The 14,055-nt window shown below is 41.4% G+C and overlaps 1 protein-coding gene across 1 annotated transcript in view; it reads right to left on the reverse strand.

Annotated features, from left to right (window-relative positions):
* Positions 1 to 14,055, reverse strand: part of LOC121875174 — a gene marked incomplete in the record, with an annotated part of 178,084 nt that overhangs the window by 70,332 nt on the left and 93,697 nt on the right. Inside the window, 2 exon segments of the mRNA XM_042379611.1 lie at positions 454 to 1,841; positions 3,178 to 3,250. Of these exon segments, the coding sequence (XP_042235545.1) occupies positions 454 to 1,841; positions 3,178 to 3,250 (1,461 nt within the window).

Raw genomic sequence — 14,055 nt, forward strand, 5'->3', positions numbered from 1 at the left:
TTTTTTGTTTTATACAGCAATTTTTTCTTTTTAAAATCTTAATAAATTATCCAAATTTCCATAAGGGCAAATAAAGTCTTAAAGACAGATGCATAACTGAACACAAGCTGGGAAGAATTCTAACTCAGCAGCTCCATTGTTGTGGTGAATGCTGGCGACTGGGGAGGTGAGAGGCCTTCCAACCGCCTTATGGCCATAACAACCAAAACCTTTTCAAAGTGTGTTCCTTTTGTTAAACGTGTCCATAGGAAAGAACTACAGTATATGTGATTCATGAGCTGAGAATAAAACAATTACAGGTAGGAAGTGGTGAAGATGCCCTGTACTGAAAGCCTAGGAGAATGATTAGTTTAACTCTATAAGAAGCCTGTAAGCTTGTAAGAAAGGTTGCTACAGAGTAATAAGAATTTTAAAAGTTTGTCACATCACACAAAATACTGAACTACCTTTTACCTGATATTGTTCTTGATGCTCCAAAGTGAGGTGTAAAGTGCGGTCTACTGAAGAAGTTGTCGGCTTCCCTCTCTGCTGCTCGATCAGGTGGTGCACGCTGAAGATTAGGACGGAAGAGCATCTCTGAACCAGGCCCCCTGGGAAGTCCTATATCATATGGAGCTAAGTGTCCCCTCCAGGGAAATGGTGGTTCTGGGGGATGACTTGGTCCATCCTGAACTCCATCAAGGGGACCAGGGGAATCTTCAGAGTCTGGGCTACGTCGATCAACGGCGTACTGTCGACCTAGGAGTCGTAGGGGCACCCCTGACACTGATCTTGTACTGAAATCTGCTTGGTCATTATGGGAAGGTCCAGGTGTGGGTCCAGAAAGTGAACTTTCTTCTTCCACCTGACTCTCACTCCCACTAGGGTCACTTAGGGTAATGCGAGGGATCACCAACTGGGGTCGTGGAGAGCTGCTGCGGAAACCCAAGCACCCCGCCCGTCCAAACCCTCCATTTGTATCTTGATGTTGTGATAAGTTTCCTGAACGTCTTAGAAAGTCTGACAGACGTCTTGGTACATTTGTGATAGGTCTTGTACTTTCCTGTGATAGAGTAGACACCCCAGGTCCATCGTTTCCTGGACGTCTTAGAAAGTCTGACATACGTCTTGGTTCAAATGTGTTAGGTCTTGTGCTTTCCTGTACTCGAGACAACGCTTCATAAACCTGTCTTGGGCTTCTGAAAAAGTCTCTCAGACGTCTTGGCTCAAATCTGATATGCCTTCTGCTTTCCTGCATTGGAAGCTCCCTGCCGGTTCTATCGCTTCCGCAATTTCTTACAATGCTCGCTAGATGTCTCGATATTTCAGAGTATTCTCTTATGTTTTCCTGTGTTGGAGCAGACTCCCTCGGTCCATTGTTTCCTTGACTTCTTACAAAGTCTGACATATGTCTTGGCACATTTGTGTTAGGTCTTGTGCTTTCCTGTGTTGGAGTAGACTCCCCGGGTCCATCGTTTCCAGAACGTCTTAAAAAGTTTGACAGACGTCTTGGTTCAAATGTGTTAGGTCTTGTGCTTTCCTGTGTTGGAGTAGACTCCCCGGGTCCATTGTTTCCTGAACTTCTTACAAAATCCGACATATGTCGTGGCACATTTGTGTTAGGTCTTGCACTTTCTTGTGTTGGAGTAGACTCCCCGGTTCCATCCCCCACACTATCATTTCGTAGTTCTTCACTGGCCATTCTCACTGTTTCAAGTAGAGTGGTGAGATTATGTAGTCCAGGTTCGAGATCCAAGGCCATCTGGGGAGGAAGGTCTCCCCTCTCACCGTCTCCTGCACCACCCGTCTCCTCGTCTCGGAAGGGGTTTGGAAGGCGGGATATTGGTCTCTCTTCGTATGATCTTTAAAATTAAAAACAATGACATTTACATTAGGCCGTTGACATAACACAGACTAGTTGAGCAGCCACCATAGCATACACCCAAAATCCTTCATGATTCAGATAAAAATCAACAAATTATAGCTTATAATTACAGGCCTTCCTCTTGCAACTCAATTCCCCACTTTTAACACAAGGACAAGCCAACAAAGACTTATTTATGTTTACAGCACTGACTCTCAATGTCCCCCTAAGCTAGAATATGCACCCCCCAACCATTTCTACCTGAGGGCAACACAATTTTTGTCCATTTTGGATACACTCATCATCCATATAATCCACCACTCTACTCATCATTCATATTATCCACCACTCTACTCATCATCCATATAATCCACCACTCTACTCATCATCCATATAAGCTACCACTCTACTCATATCTCTCTCTCTCTCCTTTAACTTAGAACTTAAAGGGCCCCACAACTCACCATGTATACCTGTATTCTTATTAATAACAAAATCCCATAATATCTATGATTTGCACCATTTGATTTTTACATGACCATTTTCAGGAACGTATTTATTGTGTAAATAGAGAGGTTCCTGTATGTTATTTTTTTTAGCCTTCTTTCTCTATGAATGTTAAACTCTAAATGTCCTTCTGTTTTCGTTCATCTCTCTCTACTGTACTTTTATGGCACCTTCGACATATTTTTCTTTTTACATAAATCTCCTATTTCTTCATTCAATATATTATTCTCAGTCCTCTGTCTCCCCTTCTCAGTTATAAAAAAAAAAACCCACAACATTCTGTACACAACATAAATTCTACCAGCCTAGTACTACAGCCCACGCTTCACTCTTGTACACCACAGTTGCACCAGCTATGCCTCTCAGCTAACATTGCACTACTTCTCAGTTCTTATTTTTATTCCTCTAAAGATTCCTCCTCTACGTCCATAATAATTAACCACCAATGGATGTATAGTACTTCCCGTGTAGATAAAACAAGGGATCATTATTAACTTGCTAGAAGTGTAAAAAACTACTAAAACATTTATCAAAATGAAAGAAACTAAACATCATCTGAAGATTAGTCCCCCAGCTTAAGATAAACCACCCAAATATTAACCTAATTTTAACTAAACCTAGCCCAACCTCCAGGTAGCATTAGGGTGTTTAATCAGGTGAACTGAAGTTGGGGGAGAAAATCTTCACGTGATCCTTCATAAGACAATTGATGTGATTTGTCTTTGGTAATCCATGAAGTATAAGTGCATCACCAAGTAACCTCCAGTAAAATGTTCACTGATCCTATTGTGCTGATGGTGTGACAGTGATGGTGTGAGAAAACTTACACATTCTGGTTGCAGATGAAGTTAAGTAGCTGGTATATGAGATGTAGCGCCAGGCGAACCAACAGTCGTAAATCTGAAAGAAAACAAAAGGGTTAAACAAATAGCTGGAGTTCTATACAACTCTACTCACATCTTCTAACTTGGTACATTTCAGGAAAGGAAAGGAGGCGGAATAACAATTTATATTAGGGATAATCTGAAGTGTGAAATAAATAAGGAAATAAAAACTGAGAGGAATACAGAAACAATTTGGATAGAATTAAGCGACGGTCGGGAAAAATTAATCACAGGAGTAATATATAGACCCCCCCAATCTTGATATCGTCAATGAGCGACTTATCTGGGATGAAATGCGCAGGGCTTCCATACACAACAAAGTCTGTATAGTAGGCGACTTTAACCTTGGCCAAATAGATTGGACTGACCTTACGGGTAACTCAGAATCAGAGGATTTTCTCGAGACAATCCAGGACTGTTTCCTAAGTCAACATATAACCGAACCCACACGGGGTAATAATATACTCGATTTAGTTCTGTCGAACAGAGAAAACCTCATTAGCAATGTCGAGGTAGGGAACGAACTTGCAAACAGCGAACACAAAGAAATTCGATTCCAGTTAGATTTTCAGGGCAGACGTAAGGAAAATTCTACTAAAGTACCAGATTTCAGAAGGGCAAACTTTGACAGTTTGAAGAGGCAGCTGAGAGAGGGGGTGTCGCGCTTGGCCGTGAACCTGACAGATGACACCGACCTGATAACGAGATCTGAGATTGCCGAGTTCCACGACAATTTAATAGTGAGTTACTTAATGCACAAAGGCAGGACATACCATGCAAAAAACTCAGATCAGACAACAATGACCCTAAATGGATAAATATTTATTTAAAGAACATCATTGGCCAAAGGAAGGCTATAGGTAGAAGGATAAATCGTGGCGAAATTCACCTCCGGGACTATTATAGGGTATTGGCGAGTAGGGTTAAAACCGAGATAAGGAAAGCAAAGAGGAATAATGAGGTAAGGATAACAAGGGAGGCGAAGACAAACCCCAAAGGATTCTACCAAATGTATCAAACTAAAACACGAGAAAAGATTGGACCAATACGGTCAGACTCCGGCGAGCTCACTGATAACGACAGAGAAATGAGCAATAATTTGAATAAATATTTTTAAACAGTTTTCACCACCAAAAATTTAAACATGATACCCGAGGCACCGACCCTATTCAGAGATAGTGAAGAAAACAAATTAAGTGAAATAGTAGTGACTAGTAATGATGTTAGTAAGCAAATAGACAAACTAAAGCCTAATAAGTCACCTGGTCCCGATGAGATATTTGCCAGAGTATTAAAGGAATGTAAGGAAGAGCTTAGTATGCCCTTAGCAAAGTTGTTTAACATGTCCTTAAAAACAGGTGTAGTACCAAAATCCTGGAGGATAGCAAATGTAATACTGATTTTCAAGAAGGGGGATAGATCACTATCCTCTAACTACCGCCCAATCAGTCTAACATCAAGAGTAGGCAAATTACTGGAAGCAATCATTTCAAACTCAATTCGAAATCACCTGGAGAAGCACCGATTGATCAATGATTCCCAGCATGGCTTCACAAGCGGACATTCTTGCCTAACTAATCTATTAACATTCTTTTCATCAGTTTTCGAATCGGTGGACGAGGGGCACAATTATGATATGGTATATCTCGACTTTAGCAAAGCCTTCGACAGAGTCCCCCACGAAAGACTACCGTATGTCTCGGCTTATAAGACGGAATTTGAACATTAAAAAAATCTGCCCAAAGTTAGGGGGTCGTCTAAACCACCAAGTATAAAATTCTTACCTCTTAAATATTGTGGTTTCGTGTGTCAAGAGTGGTGATGGAAACATCGTAAGCCACTCACAAGGTCTTACCACTAATTATTTTATACTGAAACTTACATTTGGCAAGCTGGATTCAAATTAAGATTACCGGTATATTAAAATAATAAAAATGTATTATAAACCTGTCTAACATACCGTAAAAGAGAATTATACCCCTGTAATAAACACAGCTATCATCACACACCCCTCCCCACGCCCCATTTGCCAGTGAGGAGACAAGAAAGGGAAAGTGACCGCGAGATTGGGCTATTTTTAGCCGTGGAGGTGGTCAGTAATGCATATCGGTATATTTACTGATAATAATACTTAAAATTTATTTTTTTACAAGGAATATTCAGTAAATGACTGCATTAATTCTTGAAACTACTGACAGTTAAATACAGACGCTTAAGTGACGTCACTAGTGTTTACACTACACCAGCTGGTAACATTTGATGCCATTACTTGAAGTGAATTGGCCTTATTTAAAGTAACTAACCATAAATAAATACAAAAAGTAAAAAAAAGATCAAAAGTGAGAAATAATATACTGTATGTATGTTGTGTTGTCAAAGTTAGAGGAACAATTCAAACTGCAATTGTGTGTAAATGAGGCAGAAAGTCAGGTCAGCGCTGAACCTGGGACTTGGTCACTTTTCGATGCTAATGGGCAGCAGGGTCACCATTAGACAACACATTATGCTTCCAATATCTTCCCAGGCGGTAGTATCACCTGTTTGGTAGCTGCCTACTACCTATACAATTTTTAGTAATACTACTTTGATACATGATAAATTAGGACAATGAAAATAAACATCAAATTTACTCACAAGACGCCTCCCATTGGTGTTGTAAGAAGAGGGGAGATGGGCTATTTTATCCCGCCTTTGTGTCTGAAGTGGCCAGTAATACCATATATTTACTGATCATAATATTTACGTATCTCCTATAAATAACTAATTTGTTCTATTTTTACATAGAATATTCAGTAAATGACTTTTAAATAAATAAAACAAATAATTCGGGTAAATCTTATTTCAAGTAAATGGAAAATAAGCAAACAAAATGTTATTTACCACCACCCTTTCCCCCTCTGGCTCACGGTGATGGAGGGAGATGTTAAGGCTATTTATAGCCCGCTCTTTTGTGTCTGAGACCATACCCTAATGCATCATAAATAATTCATTTAACATTTATTTTTTGTACATATATTTTTGTTGTATATATATATATATATATATATATATATATATATATATATATATATATATATATATATATATATATATATATATATATATATATATATATATATAAGTAGTATATATATATATATATATATATATATATATATATATATATATATATATATATATATATATATATATATATATATATATATATATATATACTGTATATATATGTATGTATGTATGTATGTATGTATGTATGTATGTATGTATGTAATAATAATAATAATAATAATAATTAACGGTTTATTGAAAGAGCTTGGCAGCCAGAAGGCTGAAAATATACAGTTACATATTTGGGGAATGGGTTTCGAATTACAAATAATATACAAGTAACATAAGTGACACAAATACATATATATAATAACTAGATGTAAAAGCTCAAACTACAGTTCATTCTGCAACATAGTGACAGTGCAAGGAGTAGTGTTACTGGGAGTGAATACACCGGTTTATTAAGGTTATTGATAATTTACAATGGTTGGGACTGGGCTGTTCTTATAGCGACTTTCAGTTCGCGGCACGATGGGCTGGATGCGGCTGTAGTGTCGGCAACAGCAATTCTCGGACTAGGGATCCTTCAGGTGGTAGTAGTAGGAGCCGTGTCGAGGATGGTGTAGAAGCTTCTACCAAATTTGCAGGATGAGTCGTGGGTGATGGTCAGTGAGAGTCGAAGGGTCAGTGTGTTGAGCCGCTTCTGATATGTGGAGTAGGAAGGGGAGAGAATAATCTTGCATACCCTCTTTTGCACTTTTTCTAGGTGTTTACGCTGTGTGGCATTTAGGGAGGAAGACCAGGTGGGGGGGAGGCATAGGTGAGCTTGGGAAGTATAAATGTTGTGTAAACACTGGAGGAGCTCGGGCAGGAACTGCTAGGACTTGAGTCGCATGGAGGAGGTGGAGACGAAACTGAGGATTTGACAACTTCACTGACGGTGGTTTCCAATTTAGTTTGTTGTTCATGGTGATGCCGAGGAGCTTCGTGGGAATCTGGCATAACCTGGAGTGTGTTTGGACCTAGAGTAATGGAAGGAGGTGGACAACAAGTCGGAGGAGAGGTTGATGCATAACCATGGTCTTGGTATGGTTGATGGTGACATGGTTGTTGGTGGCCCAGTTTTGGAGACTGTTCAATAAATCCTGAAGGGCGTATAGTTGGGAGCAGAATTGTTGACGCTTGATCCCACCAGGAGTCGCTTCACATATTTCCAGCGCAGCAGGGGTTTCTTAGAGCATCATTGATGAGCATAAGGAAGCAGAGGTCCCATCTTGGTGCCTTGGGGATGCAACAGTGAGTGACTGGAAAGGTGAGACAGCCCCCTCGAAGCTGCAGCAGCTACGCCGTCACTGAGGAAGCCCAGGTTATGGTATAAGACTCTCCGGGCCCTATGGGGTCAATAGCTTGTTGATGATTATATTGTGGTCACCAGGTCAATAAATGTTTTAGTGAAATCAATGAAGGCTTACAGCTACAGACGTTTTTCGCCGAGATGGCGTATATGTAATCGAAAGCTGACAAGACAGTGAGGGTGGAGGTGAAGTTTTCATGTTGCTAAATTGCTGAGGGTCTACTTACTCCGTAATATCAGCATAAGCCCAGTCGAACACAAAACTTTCACAGATTAGCTGGGTATTGGGGTGATTACACAGGGTCGAGCTGATTTACATGATTGTGGCTGGTTGACTTGGGCACTGGTGATACATAAGAGGTCCTCCAGTCAGCTGGGCATCTGGCTTGACTGAGAGAAGCATTGATGATGGAGCATAAGGGTTTGAAACTGAACTCCTTGAAGTTTCATTGGTGTCAAATGGGGTATAGAGCCAGTTTAATTTTAGTTTGTCCAGGCGTTTTGCTACTTCAAATTCTTCTACTAAGTCAGTGGGAAGGGGGCTGGTAGGTAAGCAGGAGAGTGGTTGTGTCAGTCGGGGAGCGCCTGGCATATAGTAGCCAAATGGCTATTTGTTTGCTCAGCTAAGGCCAACATTAGTGAGATGGCTAAGGAAGGGGAGGGGTGGGTTCATTGTTTAGTCCACAGAGTTCTTTAAGCTTACCATACCATTGACTGATGTTATCTGCTTCAGGTGTTGTAATTTGGTTGGGTAGTGGGACTTTTGCGCGTATTTCGGATGACCTGCCAAGTAAGGACCTGTAGCGATGTGGTCATTGGGATGAAAGGCTCTGGTTCTCTGTTGCATAAGTCTTTTGATCCGAGTAGGTGATCCAGGGCAAGTCAGCTGGGTGAGATCTGACGGACTTCTCGGGAAGAAGTGGTGGTAGCCCGGTGGTGTTGGTATAATTTATCCATTTGGTTTCCACGGCCATCCACGCCAAGTACTTCAGTCCAAGGATTGCGAACTATCCACTGCCCAAGAGGCGCGACTGCAGTCAGTAATCGCCTGTAGGTCTTGGATGTAGGGTCTTGTACTTGAGTGGGAGGGTATTGGGGACCAGAGCACTGATAAGTGTGTGCTACACCCGACATAGAGGCATTGGTTGAGGTGGTTGGTACTGGTCCCGCTAAGTCAGTTAAGATAAGGTCAAGGGTATTTTGACCGCAGGTGGGGAAGGTCACAAATTTGTGATAGTGATAGCTGGTCCTGATATCAGCGTGTCAATTTCATTAAAATCCCTACATAATACTAACTTGCCACATGGGTACCTAACTCTGAGGTGGTCTGAGGTGGAAATGAGATGATTAATAAGAGTGTTCCTGTGGGTGAGCTTAGGCGGATGGTATGCCACACAGATTATGATGGAAGCAGTAGCGTGCTGGTATTCGGCACAACACGCACTCCATAATGCTTCCACATCCGCTGGACTTGACATCCAGGCTATGACGGGCGAGGGGTCATCTTGACAGAAGAGGGCAACGCCTCCGCTGCCTATGTGAACGGTGAAGGTGATGAAAGAGTTGATATCCCCAATATGACAAGTCGCACAATTTGCCAAGCTCACATATGGCAACGACGCCGCTGACCTGACTTCTGTAGTTGCCAGCTCGTCAACTTGTTAGCTAGGAAGTGACGCGGATAGCAGTAAAGACGTGGAGATCATACTACATAACTGCGGGAACTTCAGTGTGGTGGTATGGTCTGTCAGGGGTGGGGTTTCTCCTCGCTTCCTAGTGGGAGGTTACTGCCCTAATGAGCTTGTGTGTATGACGGCCTGTCTACGTGCTTTCACGCCAAGTGGAATATGCGTTCAGTGACTTGAGTCGCCGCTGACATAAATACCGCTATCAGGATAACCGCTCCCACGCTTTTAGATGGTACAGAGCGCCGGGAGGCAAGTGATTGGTGGCCATCTGTTGATATCTGTTGTGGGTGGACGGAAGAGTTTGTTACTGACGCACTTTGAGGCCACTGACACTGGTAGACATCTGTTAATATTTGTCAGTCGTGAAAGACCGTGGGTCTTGTCCCTGGTGCTTGGGGTCACACAGTTTTCACGATATATGTAAAACACCGCTGCGGTCCTTGTCACTGGCACTTTAAAGGTGACCGAGCAAGTGCCCACTGTCTGACTTTTTCCTTGGGGTGCACTCCATCGGGCACTGTATGATAATCACTTATTGCACTGATGACTTGAATGTTTTGCTGAGAAAGTCCCGGTCAGGCGTTAGGTCGGTCCAATCACACTGCTGTGCTTTTGTGCTTTCCTTAAGTGCACTATAGGAACACTGCTCGGTAATCAATCGTCACTCAATCACTAGAATGTTTGGGCTGAATAGATCCCGTGTAGTAAGGCTGGTAGGGCGCTAGTATAGCAGGGGGGAGTGGCAGGGCCAAACAGACCTCGCCTGGCTGCTAAAACCGAGCGCCTTCAAAGGGCACCTCTTGTCTCACTAACGGGTTGACAGTATGTATGTATGTATGTATGTATAGAGTATATGTATATATATATATGTGTATATATATATATATATGTATGTATGTATGTATGTATGTATGTATGTATGTATGTAATAATAATAATAATAATAATTAACGGTTTATTGAAAGTTCTAAGTCTCAAGGCTGAAAAATATACATTGGACATAAATGAATTTATTATATACATTGGTGGTTTAACAAAAAGCTCATTAGAGAAAAGGTAAAGGAACATACAGAACATTCAGATTAATGTAGGTGTTGAACAGCAAACACGTAGTGTAGTAACTCTCCCAGATGGTGTTAGAGGGACCTGATGTGGTGTAGTAATTCCCTCACAGATGGTGTTATGAGGCCTCACGCAGGTACTCCCTCACAGATGGTGTTATGAGGGGCCTCACGTGGTGTAGTAGTTCCTTCCATAGATGGTGTTACAGGCCCTCACGTGGTGTAGTAATTCCCCACAGATGGTGTTATGAGGGGCCTGACGTGGTGTAGTAATTCCCTCACAGATGGTGGTATGAGGGGCCTGGCATGGTGTAGTAATTCCCTCACAGATGGTGTTATGAGGGGTACCGTGGTGTAGAAATTCCCCACAGATGGTGTGTTATGAGGGCTCCCACGCGGGTGTAGTAATTCCTCACAGATGGTGCGTGTTATGAGGACTTGACGCGGTAGTAACTCTGCCAGATGGTGTTATGATTAACACGCGGGTGTAGTAATTCTCACAGATGGTGCGTTGCGAGGGACTTGACGTGGTGTAGTAATTCCCACAGATGGTGTTATATGAGTGAGGTGTGGGCCTCCTATCGTGAGACGGGGATTAACACATCGGCGGTTGTTGGGTCTCACGGGCTGTTATCACTGGGTACCTGGGACCTCACTGTGTGAAGGTTAACTTGAATACGACTTTTTACTGTTGAGTTGTTCACTGACTCAAGCACTGTTCACCAATGTTCACCTCTGTTTAACACTGGTTCCATTCCTTTCCCAAATGAAATTGTACTCTGGCGAGAACCTGTTGATACTCCGTGGGGAGAAGTGGTTCAGGGAGGGTGGTATGGGCCAACTTAACATTGACCTGGCTGCTCCGAGAGGAGCGCCAGGTACGTCTTGACCTCTTCGGTGATTTACTTGTATGTATATATATATATATATATATATATATATATATATATATATATATATATATATATATATATATATATATATATATATATATATATATATATATATATATATATATATATATATATACATATCATTGCATTACATACATACATACATATACATACATACATACATACATACATACATACATACATACATATACATACATACATTACATACATACATACATACATACATACATTACATACATACATGCTACATTACATACATAGTTATATATATATATATATATATATATATATAATATATATATATATATATATATATATATATATATATATATATATATATATATATTTCAAGTAAATGGATAAATTTTAATTCTAACACAGACATTAGTCCAGTTACGGTAAATAGCGAGCCCAGTAGCGTCACTAGTGTTTACACTACACCAGCGGGTAACATTTGATGACATTACTTGAGAATTGGCCTTATTTAAAAACCAAGGATGGTTGGTAAGGACTACTGAGTCAGTGGGTAAGTGTCACATATGGGGTACTGGTCTTTATACAGCGTAATAGAGCTCAAAGCTACTTTTAAATGGAAATTTGGGGGGATAGCTCACCACAAGTCATATCGTAAGGGCGTGACCTAGCGTTTATCATGCATAAGCGCTTGGTCCCTTTCTCATTCACTCCTGAACAGTGAGACTTCTGGTTCCAAATGCACTCAGGAATTATATATACAACCTTTTATAATAAAACAAAGGAACTACCGTTTTATGGGTTAGGTGTAAAACCCAAATATAATATGTGTGAAGCGGACTGGTTAATTGGACAAGCGGCGATTCGCCCATAAGGTGTGGCCGGTGTGCTCTGATTCTTCAAACTGGTAGTCGTATCATCCGTCTGTATCTTGTGAAAAACAAGAAACCACACAGCAGTGGCTGCGTTACACCAATCCGGTGTTTCAAAACATATCCGTATTGAGACGATATGTAGTGGCGCTCGCCAGCTCTGTCACATACAAATCGTGCAATTCGTAATATACAAATATTACAGCCTGTTGGTACATATCCAGATTGAGCGGTTGAATAGACTCCCTCAGCATTCCTAGACATTACGTGTTGCGGTGTTGAACCAACAGTTTAAGCCAACCTGGAATTCAGTTATTATTTCACTAGCAGCTGAAACGAAATGCATTACGTATGCGTCAGCGTGAATTCCCGAATTCGGGATGGCCGTCCTCCACACAGATCTCCATATATCGTGGGCTGAGGTGGCTGCGGCAGTTTTTATGTGCGAACCAGCGCGACCAGTGTGATAGCAATCATCAGTTTTCTGATCGCCGGAGGAGGAACTAAGCCTGGGTATTTCAAATTGGATTTCGTCTTACAAAGCAGAAGGCGTCTTCTCGTTGCCGAAACCAGCAGCTTCGCTGGCATCTGGGAAGGGCCCCACCTCACTCCACCACAGCTCACTCAGAACTCTTGAGGGATCGCATTTTCTGTGCCACAGGCATTGCTACTCTGTATAAATGAGTACCTGTTACATAGTTCTACACGCGGGCTGCGTTAGAGAGATATCTTCACACAGATAGGTTAAGTCGGATGGGATTATTTCAATGATAAAGTATCAGAATGTAAAGATTAATGTGTTGAAATCTATAATTTACAGTAATGGTTGTAGTCTCTGTCTACTTATTGATAGTTTGATAATTAGCTTCTAAAAACATATTCATTTTGTCTTGTAAATGAGAGGCAAGTGATCTACTTACTGTTAAGTATTCATTGACCATGAGGGGCCCTTAGATATTTCTAAGTTTCCCATGTCTAATGTAGATGAAATCGAGCGCCCTAAGCGCCAACTGTTTGCGCTTCCGATAACCAACTCGCCGATGATCAAGCCCAGACTGACATAGTTTTGGCGTGCTGGGTACAGTTAATATAGGTCGGTAGAAATGGTAGAAGAGATTATAGGCGAATCATTTGGCGACTTAGAGCAATATTTCGGTCTGGTAATCCACTATAATTACCTCACCTAAGTATACTAAAGCAATTCGCCTGTACAGGTGATAGTGTATCTGTTGCTAAATACGATAACATTATTAACCCAGCCTTCTGGCAAGTAAAAGAACCACTAATTTGCTTAATACTAACACTAAAATGGCATCTTCTAAACCTCACCCAATCCCTTTCAGCGACTACACCTAAAGCTGATAATGTTTATTAATATCGCTGGCCTTGATGATTATCATTGGCAAAATTTCAAGGGACAAGAAGCGATTATAGAATTAGCACATTTTATTATTTTAAAGGCCGCGCCGCGTAGTCACATAACGACTGGCGAAGAAAAGCATGTATGCGTTCCCCTGCATCGCGCAGGTTACTATGCGGGCAGTGTCCCGTTTAAATGCGTTTGGTTTACAAAGCCCTGTTGTAAAAGTTCAGCGAGCATTCAATTAGGTTTTACGGGGTAGGTCACCAGATGAACCCAACTGCAATGGATCTTCCAGATGGTTGGATACATGTATTCCAACGGGTATCGGCGAAACACGTTGACATTTCAATGACATCGCGAACCCAGGTTAGCCAGGACGTACCAAAGCCTTCCGATCCTATCAGGCTGGTACAACTCACGGGGTGATATGCCGGACAATGTGGAAACATTGATAGAACTAATAAAGTTTTCTTCTTTTTCGTCCGTGTTCCCTTATATATGACTTCCGAGAAGTACAAATGCCGACCACACCCTTAAGATGCGGTGAA

The sequence above is a fragment of the Homarus americanus genome, unplaced genomic scaffold (genome assembly GCF_018991925.1).
Source record: "Homarus americanus isolate GMGI-L3 unplaced genomic scaffold, GMGI_Hamer_2.0 scaffold36970, whole genome shotgun sequence".
Taxonomy (NCBI): domain Eukaryota; kingdom Metazoa; phylum Arthropoda; class Malacostraca; order Decapoda; family Nephropidae; genus Homarus; species Homarus americanus.